This window comes from Mauremys mutica, chromosome 10, assembly GCF_020497125.1.
Source record: "Mauremys mutica isolate MM-2020 ecotype Southern chromosome 10, ASM2049712v1, whole genome shotgun sequence".
NCBI lineage: Eukaryota > Metazoa > Chordata > Testudines > Geoemydidae > Mauremys > Mauremys mutica.
The window spans coordinates 20,493,278-20,512,169 of NC_059081.1; the positions used below are offsets into that span (position 1 = coordinate 20,493,278).

General features: G+C 35.8%; 1 protein-coding gene across 1 annotated transcript in view; it reads right to left on the reverse strand.

Moving 5' to 3' along the window:
• Positions 1-754: 754 nt before the first annotated feature.
• The window catches only part of LRP1B (LDL receptor related protein 1B), a 1,288,869-nt gene continuing 1,270,731 nt past the window's right edge, over positions 755-18,892 (reverse strand). Inside the window, exons 89-93 of the mRNA XM_045032831.1 lie at positions 12,751-12,827; positions 10,661-10,751; positions 7,523-7,667; positions 6,324-6,422; positions 755-2,631 (exon numbers count right to left, since the gene is read on the reverse strand). Coding sequence (XP_044888766.1) covers positions 2,491-2,631; positions 6,324-6,422; positions 7,523-7,667; positions 10,661-10,751; positions 12,751-12,827 — 553 coding nt within the window. The 3' untranslated portion in view covers positions 755-2,490. The remainder of the gene's footprint in view (positions 2,632-6,323; positions 6,423-7,522; positions 7,668-10,660; positions 10,752-12,750; positions 12,828-18,892) is intronic.

An 18,892-nucleotide genomic window follows, 5' to 3' on the forward strand; every position in this document is an offset into this window, starting at 1 on the left:
TCTGATTTGCGTTACAACAGAATAAATCTGGAATATCAACTAAAGCCAACTGAGTAGGCATCCCTCATGAAGTGAATAAAGTTACTATTTTATAGTGGTGTAAACAAGATCAGAATCTGTCTCATTATGTGCAGAAACACTGGGTACTCTATCAGCTAAGTTGAATTAGATCACTATTAAAGAGATGTTTTCACTTTCAAATTTATGTTACATGGACACCGACCAATAGAAATTTGGTTGAGTCTGCCTCTCGTTAAGACTAGCAATCACATCTATGGAAACAGCAGCTCATGTTCCACAGCAGAAGCACTGATGCAAAAGTCTAGGGCCAAATCCTGGTCCCATTGACTTCAATAGGAGCAGGACTGAGCACTTTAGACTGATATTCATCAGAAATTTTTTGCTTACTGACATTCACCGGATGATATTTACACATCTTAAATGTTACCTGAATATACATATTTCTTCAATGATTCTATAAAAGAAAAAGTAGGGTTTAAAATGTTCAATGAAATAAAATATATGGACACACACCTTCTGAGTTATTAACACTTATGCACCATTGCAGAACCTTTAAGATAGAGGTTTTATAATGAGCAGAAACTGTCTGGCTTTTTTAACTGAATTTAACCATTTTACTTCCTGTATAATATATTTTCTTACTTCCCTTTAATTTCCTTTCCTTTTGGTTTTTATATTGCCTATATAATTGTATGTCCTAACTTTAAAAATTACCCAACACAATGAATTAAATATGTAGAACTTCATTTAAATAAGTCAGTCAACAATTTTTTTATAAAGTATTTCACACTTCATTGTAGAAACATAGGCAAAATGACTATTATAACCAAAATGAAAAATACTGTTCAATTTAAAAAATGTACTTAAACAAGAACCTGAAAAAGTTTATGATATGCATAACATTGTTTCAAGCAAACCTGCACTAGTATTACATAAATCAAGAGTTTATAAAGGCCTCAATATGGCAAAGTTTAGAAATAGGTAGTATGCATGCACATAGTACAACAAAAATCTTTTATAAAACAGCAGTTATTTTTTGTAATACTTGTACAAAGGGAATAAAGAGCAACCACAAACATATTTAATCTGTTAGGTTAATATATTATGACAGGTAAAAGTCAATCATGTTTAGCAGAGGAACAAAAACCCCTCCACAGTATGTGTGTACATAAGTATTTTGTGCCTTTAAAGTTATGTATAAAATATTTCAGTTCTTTTTACAACTTAAAGAAATTGTACTACTTATTTCTGTCAAAATTCAAAAAGGCAAGTGGAATTTTTTTTTGTTTTTATTCTTCACAACTACATAAAATAAACCAGTACCAGAGAAAGTACTGGAAACCAATTACATTGATACTCTCCACTTTTGATAATGGGGTTTTGACATTTAACCCAAAAGTATTAAAATTAATTCACAATTGGTCTGAAATACGTTTCAGTAATATATAATATTGATCAGCGGTATCATAGACTATCATCATTAGTATAAACTGCTATGTTTTGAATTTAATATATCTGGGCAAGGATGATTTTTTTTTCTTACTGGGTAAATCAGAATACTGTTATCAATGTGTGTGCTTACATTTTATTTTTGTTCTACTGCTTGGTGTGTGATAAGGGATTGATCATCCACAAATATTGCATGTGATTGAGTGAATAAACATATAATACATGTGTAGGCAATGCCCTCTTGTGCTCTAGGGTGGCTACTGTACTGCAGGACTGCTGGAGTTCATAGGCCTTGTCCCACAGCAAGTAAGGTCTTTCAACTTTCAAGATGTATTTCTACTATGGTCTATAAGGTTTTACTAAATACAAGGTTGTTTACATGGTATATATGTTTAGTATTTCATGTACAATCACTGAATTTCTGAAACACTCATTTGTGTTCATGCAGATCATTAGATGTTTTGATTCTGTAGTCTTGTTTACTTCTTGGCAACCTAACACTAAATTTAAAAGCAAGTTATGTTTGATTTGTGAAGAAAAGTGATCTACTTTTAACAGGATCTGGAGTGAAATTCTAATGGGCACAAAGAGAGTAGACCATTCAATCATTCTTTCACCATTTAAAACAAACAAAATTACACAGTGTACTACAGCTTTCAGACTATATAATCAAAAGGTGCAGATATCATCTTCATTGATTAAGTAGAACCAAAAAAGTTCATACAAAATAGATTGCTCATATTCACACTACAAACAAATGTTGTTTTTAATTTTAACAAATTCAAAGGTGTATCAGCAGCATTGTTGTAAATTGTACTGTAGTGCAGTTTCTTTTTCATAAAAATACCTTACAAATGGTCAGTCAAAAGTCATCAGCAAAAGAAAAACCCAGAAAACAATCAAACAAACAAAAAAACAGAGGTAATGCTGATGCCAAAACAATTATAATACTGTTGGGTACATAGAAAAGTAATCCTTATATTTTATACATTTATACAGAGTATAAAAGGTAACAGAGGATTATGCCACAGTCTCCCTTATCCCAATATCTATTTTCTTTGGAAGGAGTTCTTTTCTTTCATCAACACTTGCTAATGAGTTTCGACAGTTTTGCCCATCCATATATAACTTTGCATACACTGGATTGGAGTAATTTGTTGGCTGTGGAAAAAAGATAAATATGCAGTATGTGATTTAGATTAACAACTATTTTTTTTAAAATGAAAATTGTATTGTTAAAACAAAGGGAGAACACGCATACATAAAAGCATAATGGAACATGTTTAATGTTTACCTGGGCTTCTGTAAATCTTACCAGGGAGTTAAGATCTGTAGGAATGACCACCCTGCACCTTTAAGGGGGGCGGGGGAAAGAAGGGAAATGGGGGTGGGTATTTGGCTGGCAGGCCAAATGAAGGGAACTGTGCTTTATGGCTGGAGGAGTAGGGGGGAAGGGAGAGATGAAAACTGCTGCTGCAGGGTTTAAATAGGGCAGCTCTGTGCCTGAAGCCTGCCTTTTACATGAAGCAGGATGAAGCAGGAGGGAACACAGTACTTCAGCACAGCATTGCTCCACGTGGAAACAGAAGAGTAAGAAATTGGGAAAGGGAGTAATTCCCCCCTTCCTCTGGTCCGGGTAGGGAAAAGCAGGCATGAAAGAGTAATTCCACAAGGGGAGGAGGATATGGCTAGCTAGGCACCTCTACTTGCTGGTGCTTCCATGTGGCGGATGTCCAGTGCAGGTACTCCATACAGTGACCGGATAAATGGCTTGGAATAGGACTTAAAAAGAGATGTTCCTTAAGGGAATGAATGGGAGGCGGTGGGGACTCTGACGATTGGTACGGCAGGGAGCCAAACCCCCATTCTTATAGCCCACTTTAACCCTCCTATGAGGGGAGTGTCTGGTAAGATTTGCTGGAGAGACCTGAATGGAAAAGAGGAGGAGCTGGTGAAAGCCCCATGGGTAATTACGGAATAAACATGGGGTTACCTGCACTGTACACTTTTATCTGCCGGTAGTCCCAGATACCTTATAATAAAATTGCGGCTTGATTAAACCCATGTCAAATGTCTCCTGTCCTTCTTTCGGTACAGCCAGACAATCTGTAACCAATAGACTCCGTATACTGCCTGACCACATTTTGGAAAACCAAATATACAGTACAATTTGACCAAATTTGCTAATCATATTGTAACTTAAATAAGAGATCATAACTGTTATTGTAGTATCTGTAAATATAAAAGTATTTTCTCAATATCAATAATTTTGCTAGTTTATGGACTGAACCAAAGTCCAGGTCAATGGGACTTAAACATGTGCTTAAGTCCATCCCTATTCTGCAAAGCACTTAAATATAGATGCTATGTTTTCAAACAAGCACCTTTGTGCTTTCTCACAGGCTATCGCTCCTGCATGGGAGGCAGCGCCTATAAATATCTGCAAAACTACCACAGTGTTAGGCTTGGAAGGGTTAGATTTTTATTGGTAAATGTTGGCAAATGTTGTCACCATACATGCATAAAGAGATAAAAATATTTCCATAGATCACTGAAAATTACAGATGGGCAAACTAAGAAAAGTGCTGCTTGAAAACTTACTGGAGTTTGATTTAAGGATATTTACTTTGAGTATTTTGATCTGTGATGTTGAACATTTATGTTGTAATGGTTATAAAGCTTTAACTTTTTGAATCACAGATTTTATTGTCATTAAATAATAATTGTCCAAAAGCCCCCTTATAATTTCTCACAACTGTGAAAATGTAAATTGATAAAAATAGGAAAAATGCTTAAAACCCCATACTTTTGGCAACTAAATGGATAAAACTAAAAAAAGCTTAAAAAATTGATCTGCTGAAATTATTGTTTGTTTGTTTTTTACAAAATCTAATTCTGCCAAGTCTACTCATTATCTAGCTTCAAATCTCTCCTCAAAACACTCCTTTGCCATGATGCCTATAAACAGCTTGACAGTGGTCAGGCTGCTTGTGTGCTGTGACCACTCCCTATCACCAATATTGTCTCATTTTTGCCTTGTACTCCCCCCAGCCATCTGTAGCTGATATCGTTTGTCTTTTACTTAGATGGTAGGCTCCTGGAGGCAAGGACCAGCTTTTTGTTCTATGTTTGTACAGCACCTAGCACACTGAGCCATGACTAAGGCTCCTAGGTGCTCCAGAAATACAAAGAATACACGATAAAAATACTGAACTACCACTACAAATATGAAAGTGTGTAAGATGTGGGTGTGAACTTCCTCTTTTATGACCCATTATGGCTCAATTATCTCAACAGAGGCCTTTGCTATCCCATCTGATTTCTCAACTTTATATATAGAGTCACTGGGAAGGGTGCCTAATTCCTCACAGATCACAATGTTTCCTGTTGTCTGTAGCACCTAGACTCGTATTACTTAGCTTGCTTCACTGCCCTTTTGCCCAACAAGAAAGAGCAAAGGTTTAAAATCCTCATTTCTCTGTTCCCCCTAGTCAAATAAGAAGCCAGGATTTCCCATGGCCTAGCTCACTGCAGCAATCATAGTAACTTAGATTAGCCAGGAGCTGCTTATCCTGCCATTACAAATAACTATCTGACTGTCTAGTGTTCTACACTTCCCTGTCACACAGAAAGAGGTAAGTCACATTGAAAAGAACAAAACAAAACAAAAAACTCCTACTTCTATATGAATGGAACATAAAGATATTACCAGCTGCTGCAGTAATTTCTAGGGGCAAATTCTACCTTCAATTATACCTGTGCAACCCCAGTGACCAGAGATCTTCACTTCCCCAGTAATGACTACAGGAGTTCCAGATGACACAGAAATGTAGTTTTTGTTTAAATTGATAGGAATTTTCATTTGATTGCCAATACCACAAATAAAATAAGAATCATACTTAGCATTTATATTGTCTCTTCTGGAAATATCAAAGTACAGTATAAACAATACCTTAATACCTGTATGAGGTAAATATTATTATTATGCAGTGGAGAAAAGTGACGTACAGAAAAGTAAAGTGGTTTGAGTGATTTGACTAAAGTAATTTCAGTCAAACTCAGGGCTGGAATTATACTCTTGTTCTCCTATCCATGAGGCATGTTGCCTCCTCTGGACAATATTGTGTTTTTTAAAGCAGACCAAATAAACTGAATTTCAGTTACATCAAAAACACGTTACAATCATACAGTAATGCAAATGAGACGAGGATGAACACATATATTTTTTTATATGAAGGTGAATCAAGCATATGAATGTCCCTCTCTTTTAATTGTTTTAAATTTTGTAATAATCTTTTAAAGATATTGTGCTATATTATATACAAACTCTGGTTTATTGAAACAAAGCTAAATATTTTGTTAACTTAGTTGTCATTTGCAATAAACTTGATTGAAATTTAAACAATCCATTAATAACTTGTAAAGATTTACAGAAATTGTTCAACTGAATGCATATCAATTTCCCCTTAAAATAGTAGGACAGGATTTCATTTACTTTTGAATCTTATTTCACTGTGATAAGTTGCATTAAATGCCTATTACTATTTGGTATGTTTATGTGTTTGGTTTCATTTTTATATAGCTTTACAAAAGGTATAACTTACTTATGTTTATAAAATAAAGCAATATATTTTCAATTTTACATTTTAGATCATGCTATCATGACAAGTAAAGATGAAATATATATGTAGAGGCACCTGTAATAACAAATAGAAATTTTATTTCTGCTTGTAAATAATTTCTTACTAATGAAAAACATGAACAAAAATGGTGCTATTCTAACATAACGTGCAAATTTGCTCAGAGAGGGGATGTGATGGAATGAGCATGGGAAGTGAATTATCATTTCTCACCCCTGCAGTTAGTGGTCCTTTCAAATCAGAGTTTAGGTAGATTGGCGGTGCTGTGTGGGGAAGCTTGAATGCAGTGGACCCTCCCCCTATATACCTGGCCTGCGTATAAACAGAATATTTTAGTTTTTGTGCTAATAATAATGAATTTTCCATTTGCAGGTTGACATATTGTTTAATAAGCAGTGCTCTGATTAAAAACAACAACTGGTCTTCTACAATAAAAATTGCCTTTAAAACTTTAACTACAAGCTTGCTTTAGTTTGGATGATTCTTATGCAGCACGAGATCAGCACAGCATTTTCTGTCAAATATTACATTCAGGCTTAACAATCAGTCATGATACAGTTATTCAACTTGCATAAGAGCAACTTGCCTAATATATACTTTATATTCAGCTTCCCTGTGGTATGCTGCGCATTGACTGGGTGACAATGTGGTGACATTCATAGAGCTAACAGTAAGCCAGTTATTGCTTTGTCAAATGTGCCACAGAATGATAGCTGCCCCATAGGATGCATCTGACTACTGATAGCTCTAAGAAAGTTATTGCACTATTACCCTGTCCATCCAGTGTCACATCACTCAGAAGCTCTACCATTGAAGAGCAGTGCTCCTAGAAATAACATAACAGAGAGTAAAATGACAATGTTCTTTTTTGATGTAGTACATCTATTCTACCAGGCCTCTGAATGGCTTACGGTTTTGGAAGTAAGCATGATTTTCACCAAATTAGGCTCAGATTTACAAATGCAACATCTTGACATTTGCAAAGCATAAGAGCTAGAAAATACATAACATAGTGTACCATTCAGTAGGTCCACAAAACATCTGGAATTTAGATAAAGAAGATTTTAATAATGATCTTGTACTGCAGTTTTGTCAAGAGGGTCTATGATATAGCCTCTCTCAATTTACAGTTCAGTTTTAGTTTAACATCTAGAAAAAAGCAGATCACCGCAAAAGAATATCCATCAACAAATATTGGGGTGCAAAACAGTAAATGCATAATATCTATAATGTTTTCACTAAATAAACTTTACTTGACTCATGTTCACCATACAGAGTGAATAGACAAACCAAAATACATGCCATTATAAATAAGTCTTCATTTGAGAGAAAAATCACACTAATTAGATTTAAAGCTATACATTACAACACATAAAATAAACCCTATTTTGCCATTGTAAAAACAATGTTACCTTTTCTGGATTTACTGTGAAATCTGGATCTAAAAATCCCCCTTCATTGTGATCATGGCCCACCTCATACATATTGTATGATGGATTACCAATTTCTACATTGATTCCTCCATTTATCATTGGTTGTCTTCGGATAGTTTTTGTCCTAGAATACATAAACAAAGGGAACTAGTATTTTCAAGTCACTCCAAGGATGATACCTACCACGAATATTATTTAACAGCTAAGTATCTCAGAGAAATAACGGAGCCTTGCCCTGAGGGTCTATCAGGAAATCAAGGGGACGGTGAAATTTTCGCTCCAAACAAAGTGGCACTTTGAGCACCTGTGCAGCTGGGGCACGTTGGGGAAGTAGCCTGTTACTACCCTTCTAAGTGGGTTTGTAGTGTGGATTCATGCAATGCACGAGGCTATTGGTTGTGGCCATGACGTTCCCCTTCAGTATGGTCAAATTCACCCTAGTTCCCAGGGAAAGCTTCATAAATTCATTACAAGATTTTTTCAGCGGTTAAAAGAAGGCAGAGGCCATCAGTGCAGAGTTTCCTCTGCTTTTGACTCTGAGGAACACAAGAGGGGTGATAATGTTTCTATCTTTCCTGGTAGAGTTAGCGGGGTCATCTGCTTGCTTATTTGGTGGCAGCTTCAGGTGCACTTACCTTGGGAATAACTAAGCTATGGCTTCATTATGGAAGTTGTGTGTCTGCCAAAACTTAACTGGCTGGAGTCCCTATTGTTAGTTATTGAAAAGCTTCGCTCGAGTATCCCAAACACAGGTGCAAAGTGAGAGACGGCAGGCTTAACTTTTAAATTGGTTTATATCTGGGGGAACATCTTTAAAATTGAGTACAGATCTGAGGTTCTCCCATGGGTGAATCCAATTATTTTCGTTGGTAAGGAAATAAGTGAGTGATTTTTTAGCTGCAGGGGTTGAAAGCCCTGGTTTAGAGATGTCATTTTTAGACAGAAGACTCTACTGAATTGTGACAGAACAATGGGAATGGGACTTAGGGGCTGGTAATGGTTGTTATCTTTTCTAAGTTAAGAAAACACTTCATTATCTTAAATCCAAGCTGACATGTGAGAGTGTCTTTCTATTTCCCCAAAACATAGTGGAACAGAAAAATCCACTTCCAGGAAGATTTTTAAAACATGTATCTTATTGTACTGTTTAGCTGTTAAATAATAGTGTCTCTGAAGACTTTTAGGTCTCTTTTCAACAGGGAAGAAAAGTTAAGCAAACATTTTCAAATAAAAAAATTAAATTAAGAAGAGGTTTTAAGGTATTAACTTTAGCCAAACCAGTTTCTCTATCGCTATTTAAACTCTGGGGTCTAGCCTAAACACTTACAGTGATTGATGCCATACAAATCATTAGATAGCTATGCATTTCAATTCATTTCTATCCTATATTTTAGAATAGTTGCTTTCATGCTTCTCATCGTACCTCAGCTCATCATAAGATAGATCACAGAAGTTACAGGCAGAGGCCCAAATTTTCAAAAGTGGTCCCTGATTTTGGCCCTTCAATTTTCGGATGCCCAGTTTGAGAATGTAGGCTCTGATTTTGAAAGATGCTGAGCGTTTGAACCACTTATTGTTTTTAGGTAGAGTTATGGCAGAGCAACACTTCTGAAAAATAGGCCCAAGGTGTCTCAATCTGAGAAATTAAAATCAACGTCCACATTTGAAAATGTGGGCTTAAGAGTGGGCCTATCAGTTTAACTGTCTATATTTGCACCATCTTACTAAATACTGGATCCTTTAAAACAGGCATATAATATATGATGATAAAAAGAATAATTTGTTTTAGAGTTCAATTATTTTCCTGTGACTGCTAATGAAATTTTAAACCCACAAACATAAAATTGAAAGAAAAAGGATTCAAATCAGTCTACTAAGAGAAAGTTGTAAGGTGGTCAACAGGTACATCTTCATATGCATTAGGTAAACAATCATATACTGGCTTACTGTTCTCCGCTGATTAATGTGTACAATACTTTCATTTTTATCTTTCATATTACATTAATGTTTTAAGTGTTAAGAAAAATATGAAACAAGGTAGGTGATATAAAAAGAAAATATGGATTTTTATTATTTTACATGAAGTAGATTGATTTCTAGCAGATAATTCTGATTGTTTCACACACAGAGATTTATGTTATCCAGCTTAGAAGATACTATATGTAAATATTATTTCTTTACAGCTCTCTGTCAGGACTATCTGCTATGTAAGTTTTGTTGACAAGGAAAAAGCCTGATATTGTCCAAATATACAAAAGCATCTAAATCTGAAAATCTTTTGACATGAGGTGCAAACCAGAAATAAACCATTGTAAAAAATGAAGACGTAACCTTTGCAAAAACACGTGGTTTATTAGAAAGGGCAATTTTATTTAAGTTTGATTCTTAACTTTTCATCCACATATGTGTTCCTGTTATAGGGAATGTGTCTAGTCTCTAGGATTTACATTTGAAAATACTCAACAAGAATTTTATGTTCAGTTTTGGGGAAAAATATATAGCTATTAATGTTACCTGGGCTAAGGATGAGTTTGTGAATGTTTAAATTTCTAGTATGTTAACATGTTCTGTTATATTTTTTAAGTTGATTACACTTCCACTATAACGTATTATGTAAAATCACAATATTAATCAAATGTAAGTGAATTAGAGTAAGCTATATTTAGAAGAAAGTTCTTTCGGGCCTGATCCTGCAAACATTTACACACGAGTAATTCTGTTCACTCCGAGAGTTTAAGGCCAGAAGTGACTACCAGATCGTCTAGTCTGACCTCCTGTATATCACAGGCCACCAGCACTACCCAGCACTCACACACTAAACCCAACAACCAAAATTAGACCAAAATACATAGGAGTTAATGAGACTAATTATGTGAGTACAATTATTCACTGGTGTAGAGTCCTTGCAGGATTGGGCTCATAGACTATAAGGCCTCTGGGGAAGGAATTGTATATTCCAATGTTTCTGTGCAGCACCTAGCACATTTTTATATGAGGTAAGTGTCTGATGTTTGTGAGACAGCTTGTAGACATTAAAATATTTGTGTTTCTCCACATTTCTAATTTTTCTTTTTTAGTCCACACATAATTTAAGCACAGTAATATGAAATTACTTACCTTCGTTTTCTTTTACAAAGAAGTAGACCAATTACCAGAGTAGTGATCAAAGTCACCAAGAGAACAAGAGGAACAATGATTGCAATGCTTCCTGCAGCAAAGAAATAATGTTGAATACACTAGTTTAAGTCTAACAATTTCCAGACCAGGTAAAGTTGCTAAAAACAAAACTAAAAGGTATAGTTTAGTTTAAGAGGACAGTGATTGGAAGGTTGAATATTGACAATGAAAACAGCAACATAGGTGTTACATATATTCTGAATGTTTTCATCCACGATACCTGCATTTCAAAACTCTGTGCTTGCTATTTAGCAAACAAAGAAAAAGTTGTTATAAACACTTTTGGATTACAGATACTGTTGTAATGAAAGTATCCCTTCAAGCCTATTATTATACTTTATGCACTCCCATTGTGAAGGTCACACATTTTCTTAAAAATTTCAACACATCCCATGTAAAAAATTAAAATATTATAGGCAATATATTTTGCTTATATTTGTCAAAAAGCTAAAGTTCTCTGAGTAGCTCTCCCATATATTAAAAATCACAATATCAACAAAGAACTTCCCATTATGCCCTTGAATTCTACCTGGAAGATTATTGAAAGCCAGGGTAGATCACAGAGCATTAATTCAATGTATTTCTCGGGGACCATTCTGCACTAGCTTCAGCTTCTGTATGGTCCCCAAGAAAATGGCATTACAGCAATCTAATCTTGGGAGACAAAGGCATGGATAATTGTGGCAAGGTACACATTGGAGAGAAAAGGTTACACTCATCTTCCCAGGCAGCTACTACCTTGGCTTCCAGGAGCAATGTAGGATCTAACACCACATCAGAGTTGAGCAACTGTTTTACAATGGCATATGCGCTCCCTCAGCAAGAGGTGCTAATATAAGTTCTACCAATTCTTCTTCCCTCAGCCAATTAGCATTATTTGTGTTGTCTAGACTAAGTTGCAGCCAGCTAGTTGCTCATTTAAATGGTGGACAATTTGTTCCACTGCTCCAGCTGGATTGGTTGTAACAGAGATGTAAAACTGGGTGTCACCCACATACTGAAAACACTGCAGATCGTTTCTTCAGTTTAAGGGCTTGTCTATGTGAATATTTAGTTTGTGGGAAGCTGGTGAGTGAATCTACCCTGCAGTACACATCATGAGGGAGGAAGGATAGCTCAATGGTTTGAGCATTGGCCTGCTAAACCCAGGGTTATGAGCCCAATCCTTGGGGGGAGGGGCATTTAGGGATCTGGGGCAAAAAAAATATAGTTGGGGATTAGTCCTGCTTTGAGCAGGAGGTTGGACTAGATGACCCCTGAGGTCTTTTCCAACCCTGATAGTCTATGATTCTATGCATTAGTTTTTCACATGGACCCAGCTGATGCTCATTAGCCATTTGTTAGGGTGCTTTGATCTATGCCATTTGAAATGGAAGCAGATTAAAGTGCACTAACAAACTTTTGGACACAGCAGCAGTGTCTACATGGACAGTTAGCGTGTGGCAGGCTAGTGTGGGGTAAATTAACACCCTTCCACACCTGCTGCAAACTAAATGTGCATGTAGACAAGCCCTTGAGTGCCAATATTAATGTAATACTGTTTTCTTCTATTTAATCTGCATGTGTATTAATTTTATTTAAAGGAACAATTCTCACTTGCAGGATGATTATCACAGTATGTAAATTACACCATTGTGCAGGGAGAGCAAATGCAAAGCCTATGAACCACTTAAACCCTATTTTGTAGCTTTAAGTGCGACTTCAGTGGTCATAAGTTTTGTGCTGAGTCTCTCCACAGGAATGAATTTCACCAAGTATTTGTCACTTGATACTGCTTTTTCTAAGAAAAAATTCATGCTGGGTTTAAAGTGGGCATATAAGGAATGCCATAGTTTGACAGTAATCCAAAATGTTTTATGTAGACCTGTACGTCAATCAAAGATCAGAAATAAGAGCAAAATTCTTGCCATTAAAATAAAGTAATCTGCAGCACATCACTTCATATGCTCACATACTAAAATATCACCAGTTTATCATTTTTAAATGTAACAATATTTTACAAGCTGTAGTAATTAATCTGAAGCACTTACTTGTACTGATATTGTCAGACTTGCTGCTCTTGGGAGCTGGCCTCTCGCACTGTGTGCCTGACCAGTTGGCTGAACATCTAAAAGGATCCAATTAAGATGGTAAAATTAATGGATGACAGCTGTTAACACGGTAACCTATTAAAGAGACCACCACCATCTTCTCAAAAGGTACAAACGATAAGAGCCATTTTACAAAATGAACAAAAAGCTTTAGGTCCTCAGTATTGGGAACATTCTTCATAGCATTTTTACCTTGTTTTCTTCCTTTACTATTTTACAAACTGTAGGTTTGAATTGCAAACATTATTATTAATTATTATTATTGAATTTTTAAACATGCAGTCATTTTATGAAATTGCAAATGTTACACAATTATAATAAAAGCCAAAACATAAATGTATGTAAAGATCTATTATACCAGTGACTATTAACATTAGCATTCATACACTCTGAACTATTTTCATTTGGTTTTTAGTAATATCTTTAGTATGTTATAGCGGGACTTGCACAATTTGGTTTTATTCATTTCAGTATTATGCCATCAAATGCTGGAACTTTTGAAATAACTGATATAAATAACAATATTAATAATTGTTAAATTATATTATTTCTAGATGCACAGCCAACAAGAGACAGAGATAAGTGGCTTTACAAAATGAAGCCTTATTTGATTTCATACAATGCTCAACTGCAATTCGCTGATAGTTTTCCATATTTCCTTTTCAACCTGAATTGGATAGTTGCATTTGGTAAGATCAGTAACCTAGAGTTGTGTCTGTTACCCGACTGGGTCCCTCTTCCAGCAAACCACTTAAGCATTCACTTTGCTTCAAGAACACGAGTAGTTCCACTGACTTCAATGGGACTACCCATGTTCTTTAAGATAAACATGTGCTTAAGTGCTTTGCTGGATAGGGGCCTGGATGCACATGTAGATCTTCTGCTGCAATTTGTGCAAATATAAAATATGGTTTCTTCAAATATTTGTTTGAGTTTTGACATTTGCTCTCCGTGAATAACCAGAGAAACAAAGACGAAACTGCCACAAATATAGCTTCAGGAAATCCATTTACTATTGAAACAAATATATTCATGAAATCTGTTTGCACTATTTTGCCTGGTCTCCTTATAATGAAGTTTACAGCAGAATCTGAAAACTCTCCATACTGGATACTGCAGGAAAAAGAAACTTTTTAGCTGTCTCAAGTGCATGCTGTGCAATGGGCTCTCAAATATCTCCCATCAGCTTGGATGTATAAGTTAGAAACAACTACATTTTACACATCAAATTAATAACACATAGTTTATGCAAAATGAAAAGATGACTTTAAATTCATTGATTTAAAGAGGTTAACTTTTCTATGCAATTCAGTTTACAGGCATTTAGTAGGGCAGACAAGAAAATATGTGTACCCTTCTGGAACATGGGTGTTCCAATATTGAAAAATCTGGTTATATTTGCCAAGTAGTTTGACATATTTATACTTAATTGTTCTGAGGCTGATAAAATAAAATATTGCAGTTCATTAGTTCATTATCATCCATTTGTCATTATGCTATGTGGTGTTATGGTCAAATCATATGCTATTTCATATATAATCAATGTATGCTAAATAGATTTAAATTGTAGGATTATAGAAGTATAAGACTGACAAGTATTTAAGAGTGATGAATATATATTAGGTATATAAGTAAAGCATTGCTGGAATGTAAGACCTACTGGCTGAGGCCTGTAAGATTTTAGTTTAGCCATACTAGGCCATAGGCTTAAGAACGCTTGACATGAGTAAGTGACCTAGAAATAACCCTATGCCAGTAAGGTCAAAAGATTACTGTAAAAGATGTGCTAATAGGTAATGCTACAAAAAACTACATTGCACTAAACAACAAGGGATTGTCCAAGATCATGAGACACCTGGTTGTAATATCATGGAATGTCCTGTCCTGATGAAGGATACATGTTGTGCATAGATGCTAACAAAAGGAACTAAGCAACCTATGAAAAATTAGGCACTCCAAAATTCGCAGGGTGTGGAAGTATAGATAAGGAAAAGAAGATTGAAATCCTCATGCATATGCATAAGGGGTTAGGTGTGGTCAGAATATAAAAGAGGTTCCTTGGTTGGGTAAAAGTGGGAAGACCCCATGGGATAGCGCCACAAGAAACCCCAGCAGGACCCACCCCTCTAACAGTGATTGTCTATTGATGGGTTCATTGCCCCCTAGAATATCATTGAGAATGTGAATGTGACTAGTCTTAGTCATAGCACCTTTTTTTTTTTTTTTGGGTAGGATTTCTCTATGCATGGGTAATCATAACTTTACTTATTGCTTTAATAAAACTTGTAGTACAGATAAGACTTTGTACTTGGGATCGTATCTGTGGTCATTATCCTTGGACTTCATGTATTCCTGGACTCTCCAAATTTGAGAAAAGCACCAAAGGTGATTTTCACTCTGTTGAGCTTGAAATTGTAGCCACAGGAACCGAACCCATGGTAATTTTGAATACAAAATTACTTAAAGCAATCTAAATAATGGCAGATAGATTACTCACTATGTGTAGATGGAATATAAAAATCCACTAATCTTTGGTGTTAACCCAAAAAAGATGTCCCAACTTGCCTCTGAGATTTGTGTTTTCAGTGAACAGCCTTGCAAATATCCTTTAAAAGCTGATTCAGTAAAACAATTGATCTTTATAGCCTTATAAAATCATTCATAAATTTTAACATTAATATTATACAATATTCATTACAGATTAATACTGTAATATTTTTAAAATATTTTTGAACTGTTTATAAATGTAAGCATAAATGCATTAAAATATAATGAGGAATTTGGCTTATAACCATTAACTGGAGTACTACTTTAAGAACTGTTTTCCCTTCACTAACCATTGCTATATGCTACTTACTGAGAATTAAATATAAAGATAAATTTCTCAGTTACCAGTGTGTTAAAGACTAATTTAACCAGCTTGCCCAGTGATATTGGCCCATGATAGTAAAATACTTCAGAAAAGTACAAAATACAATGGGTCAAATGTGCAGAAGCCCAGGAGCACAATTGTATGTGCTAACTTGCCTCTCTAGCACCGAGGGAATTAGCAGCGTTTTGTCTTTGTGCGTTCACTGAGGAGAACGTCAATAGCTTCCCTGTTCCTTTTCCCCACCCCAGAACATAGGGCACCTGCATAGTGCAATTCAAAATTTAGGGCTATAGTTTTAAAGTGTTTCACACATTAAGATAAAAATTTAAGCTGATCATGATTTTTACTCCACTACAACATGTTCTACAGATGCAGCCTCTAGACTGGTTGCACAGATGGTATTTATTAACACGTTCATTAATTTGTTAATTAATGGTTCAAAAACCTTTCGCACAATGGAAAAGGTGCAACATGCTGGTAGTTATGGCTCTGGTTTGACCTCACAGTTAAAAATGGTCATAACATATTTAAAGTTCTTGCCTTCAGGGAAAGGGTTAGTTGAATTAACATCAGAAAATAGGCTGCACAGTAACGTATTCAATTAATTTTAAAACTCAAATCAACTAGCATTTTCATTATTGTCTGCCATCATCTTAGCATATTCTAAAAGCACACGTTACTTTATGATTCTATCATAAAAGAGATGTACACTCCATTTTGTTTGCATTTGTGTCATTCTTTATAAATCCCCTTTTGAGCCATTATATCAAATAGAAATTATTATTCTTCTAGCCTACCTTACAAAATTACTGCTTAGTTGTTTGCCACTTCACAGGATCACCTTTCAATGCATGATTACAAATGAAGTATTTCTAGTCTCTTTACAGAAACATAAATCTTCATAGTTTGTTTATGCTGCAACAATCAGAACTGTTATCTGCAGACAATCTTAGAATGAAAGTCTTTGTATTTCTTATCAATGGTTTTGCAACATTTCTGCATTTCTGTTGAGGAATACTGCAGCATGTGGTTTAAACTTGCTGAGATGCAATTTTTGAAAGGCTACAGCTGGCTCTAACTACAATATTTGAAGGGAAAAGATTTCTTTAAGAGTTGGACAGAGACTTAAATTGGTGCCCAGCTCCTTAGAATGGGAATCTCAAATGTCTCTGTTTTGGAAATGGGACTATTTGAAAATTAACCCAGAAGATATGGCCTTAAGGGATGTGACAAGCTGGAAAAGGAAGTAGAATTAGTGAAGATTCACTATCAAGACATGAAAGTGAAATATTACAGGAAACTTTTGCAAGAATGTATGGGCCTCAGAAAATCTCCCAAAGAGTCACTAATCACTGAGACACTGAAGTTATTGTCTATACTAAATATAGGGATATACTGCTATATCTCAGATACTGCAGTGTGATAATTGCTGATCTGTGTTGACTTTATAACATGTCCAACTTCAATGTTGAGGAAAATGGTGCTGGTTTATCAAGACACAGATTAAGAAAGCTTTTAACTAGCTTTCTTGGATGTAAGGTACTCTTAAGGAAAATGCTGCACAAAAGGAACAATCATTGGATTAATAATTCTCCTTGAGGTACAGATGATAGCAAATGTGTTAATCAGTAATAGACATTTTGGTGCTACGAAAGACATAATGCTTATACCCAGACTGCTTGGTATCTAACATGGGTATTGGGTTTATTTGGAGCAATTCTCCAGAGCTTCTGACTGGACAAATAAGGAGGCGAAAAGAAGTGGGACCTACCGGACCACATAATGGCATAGGGCCTAACATTAATATTTTGAATGAGCAAGAATTATCAAGACAGATAGTGACAGTACCTAACTAGACCCACAAACAAACAAATACAGCTTGAAAGCAATGATGAGCCTGAGAGTTAAAAGCTCTAGAGTGGGATTAGGGCTGTGGGTGCTGCTCTTTGCAAACTTCAAGTCCAAATGTTCAGTCCCATGACAGAGTATACACACAGCCCCAACAGCTACTACTTCTCACAGGGTTCCAGCTGATGTGCTGAAAGTGCGTGCATTTTTTTGCTTTCAGTCACACATGGATACACATTATCAAACAATTGAAAAGCTGAATTTTGGGACCCCAGCCCAATTATCATCAAAACTCTTATTAACATCCCTGCTGCAAATTTCATACCACTAAAATTAAAACTACTTTCAAGCTGGGAGAGAAGTCCCTGGTTTACTTTTATTATTTGTTATTTGTATTGTGATAGCACCCAGAAGCCCAAGTCAAGTTGAGGACCCCATTGTGACAGATACTGTACCAGCACATATGATAACATGGTTCCTGCACCAAAAGTTTTATTAAAAATTGTCTTCTAATATACAGAAACCATACTTGATACACTTGAACTGGCAACGCCAATTCTCACAGATACTTCATTGTTGGTGAACATCTAGCTTGCAAGGAGTTGGAAGATGCAGTGAGAGCTAACCAACAATTAATGTACAGTCTGAATTTGCTGGTGCTTCACTATAGAGAAATTTCTGACAAGAATGGGGTCTATTTATTTCATGGCACATCCACTTTTTAAAATCCAGGTCCAGCGATGGTTATTAAGATGCCTAAGCCAGGACCCCATAACAAACAAGCCCTCAGAAGCACACAATATCCAGCATCTTTCTGAAGATCCTGTTGAAGCCGTGAAATACAAACAGTTCATCATGAAGCGCATATGTAACCTTGGTACCCTCTCAGATAATGTGGAGATCTCCTCAGTGATAAATGTAATGCTGTATCACATATTGCTGCTGGAATAATTGGGTGGTAGCACAAGAAACCTTGGCTTTCCAAAAAGGCCTTTGATATATTAGTGAAAAAGACAGAAGTATGCAATCAGGGAAATATCCAAGAACGTAAAGGGCTAAAAGACATTTTCCTGGCAATGGCAAAATATGATCATGAGGTTTATGTCCGACATATGTCAGTTCCCCGTCCAGCAAAGCAGATGACATCCTGCCTACAAAACCATCCTGCCTACAAAACCATCACAAGCATGAATGGTAGCCATAAACAGCCTTCTAACATCCTTGTCATAAAACCAGATGGATCTCCCTGCTAACTGATGGATGAGGTCCTGGATAAATGGAAAACACTTTATGAAAATGTGTTGAACTCTGGACCTGCTGAAGCTTGTCTAGAGCTACGTGACCTAGAAAACCATATAGCAG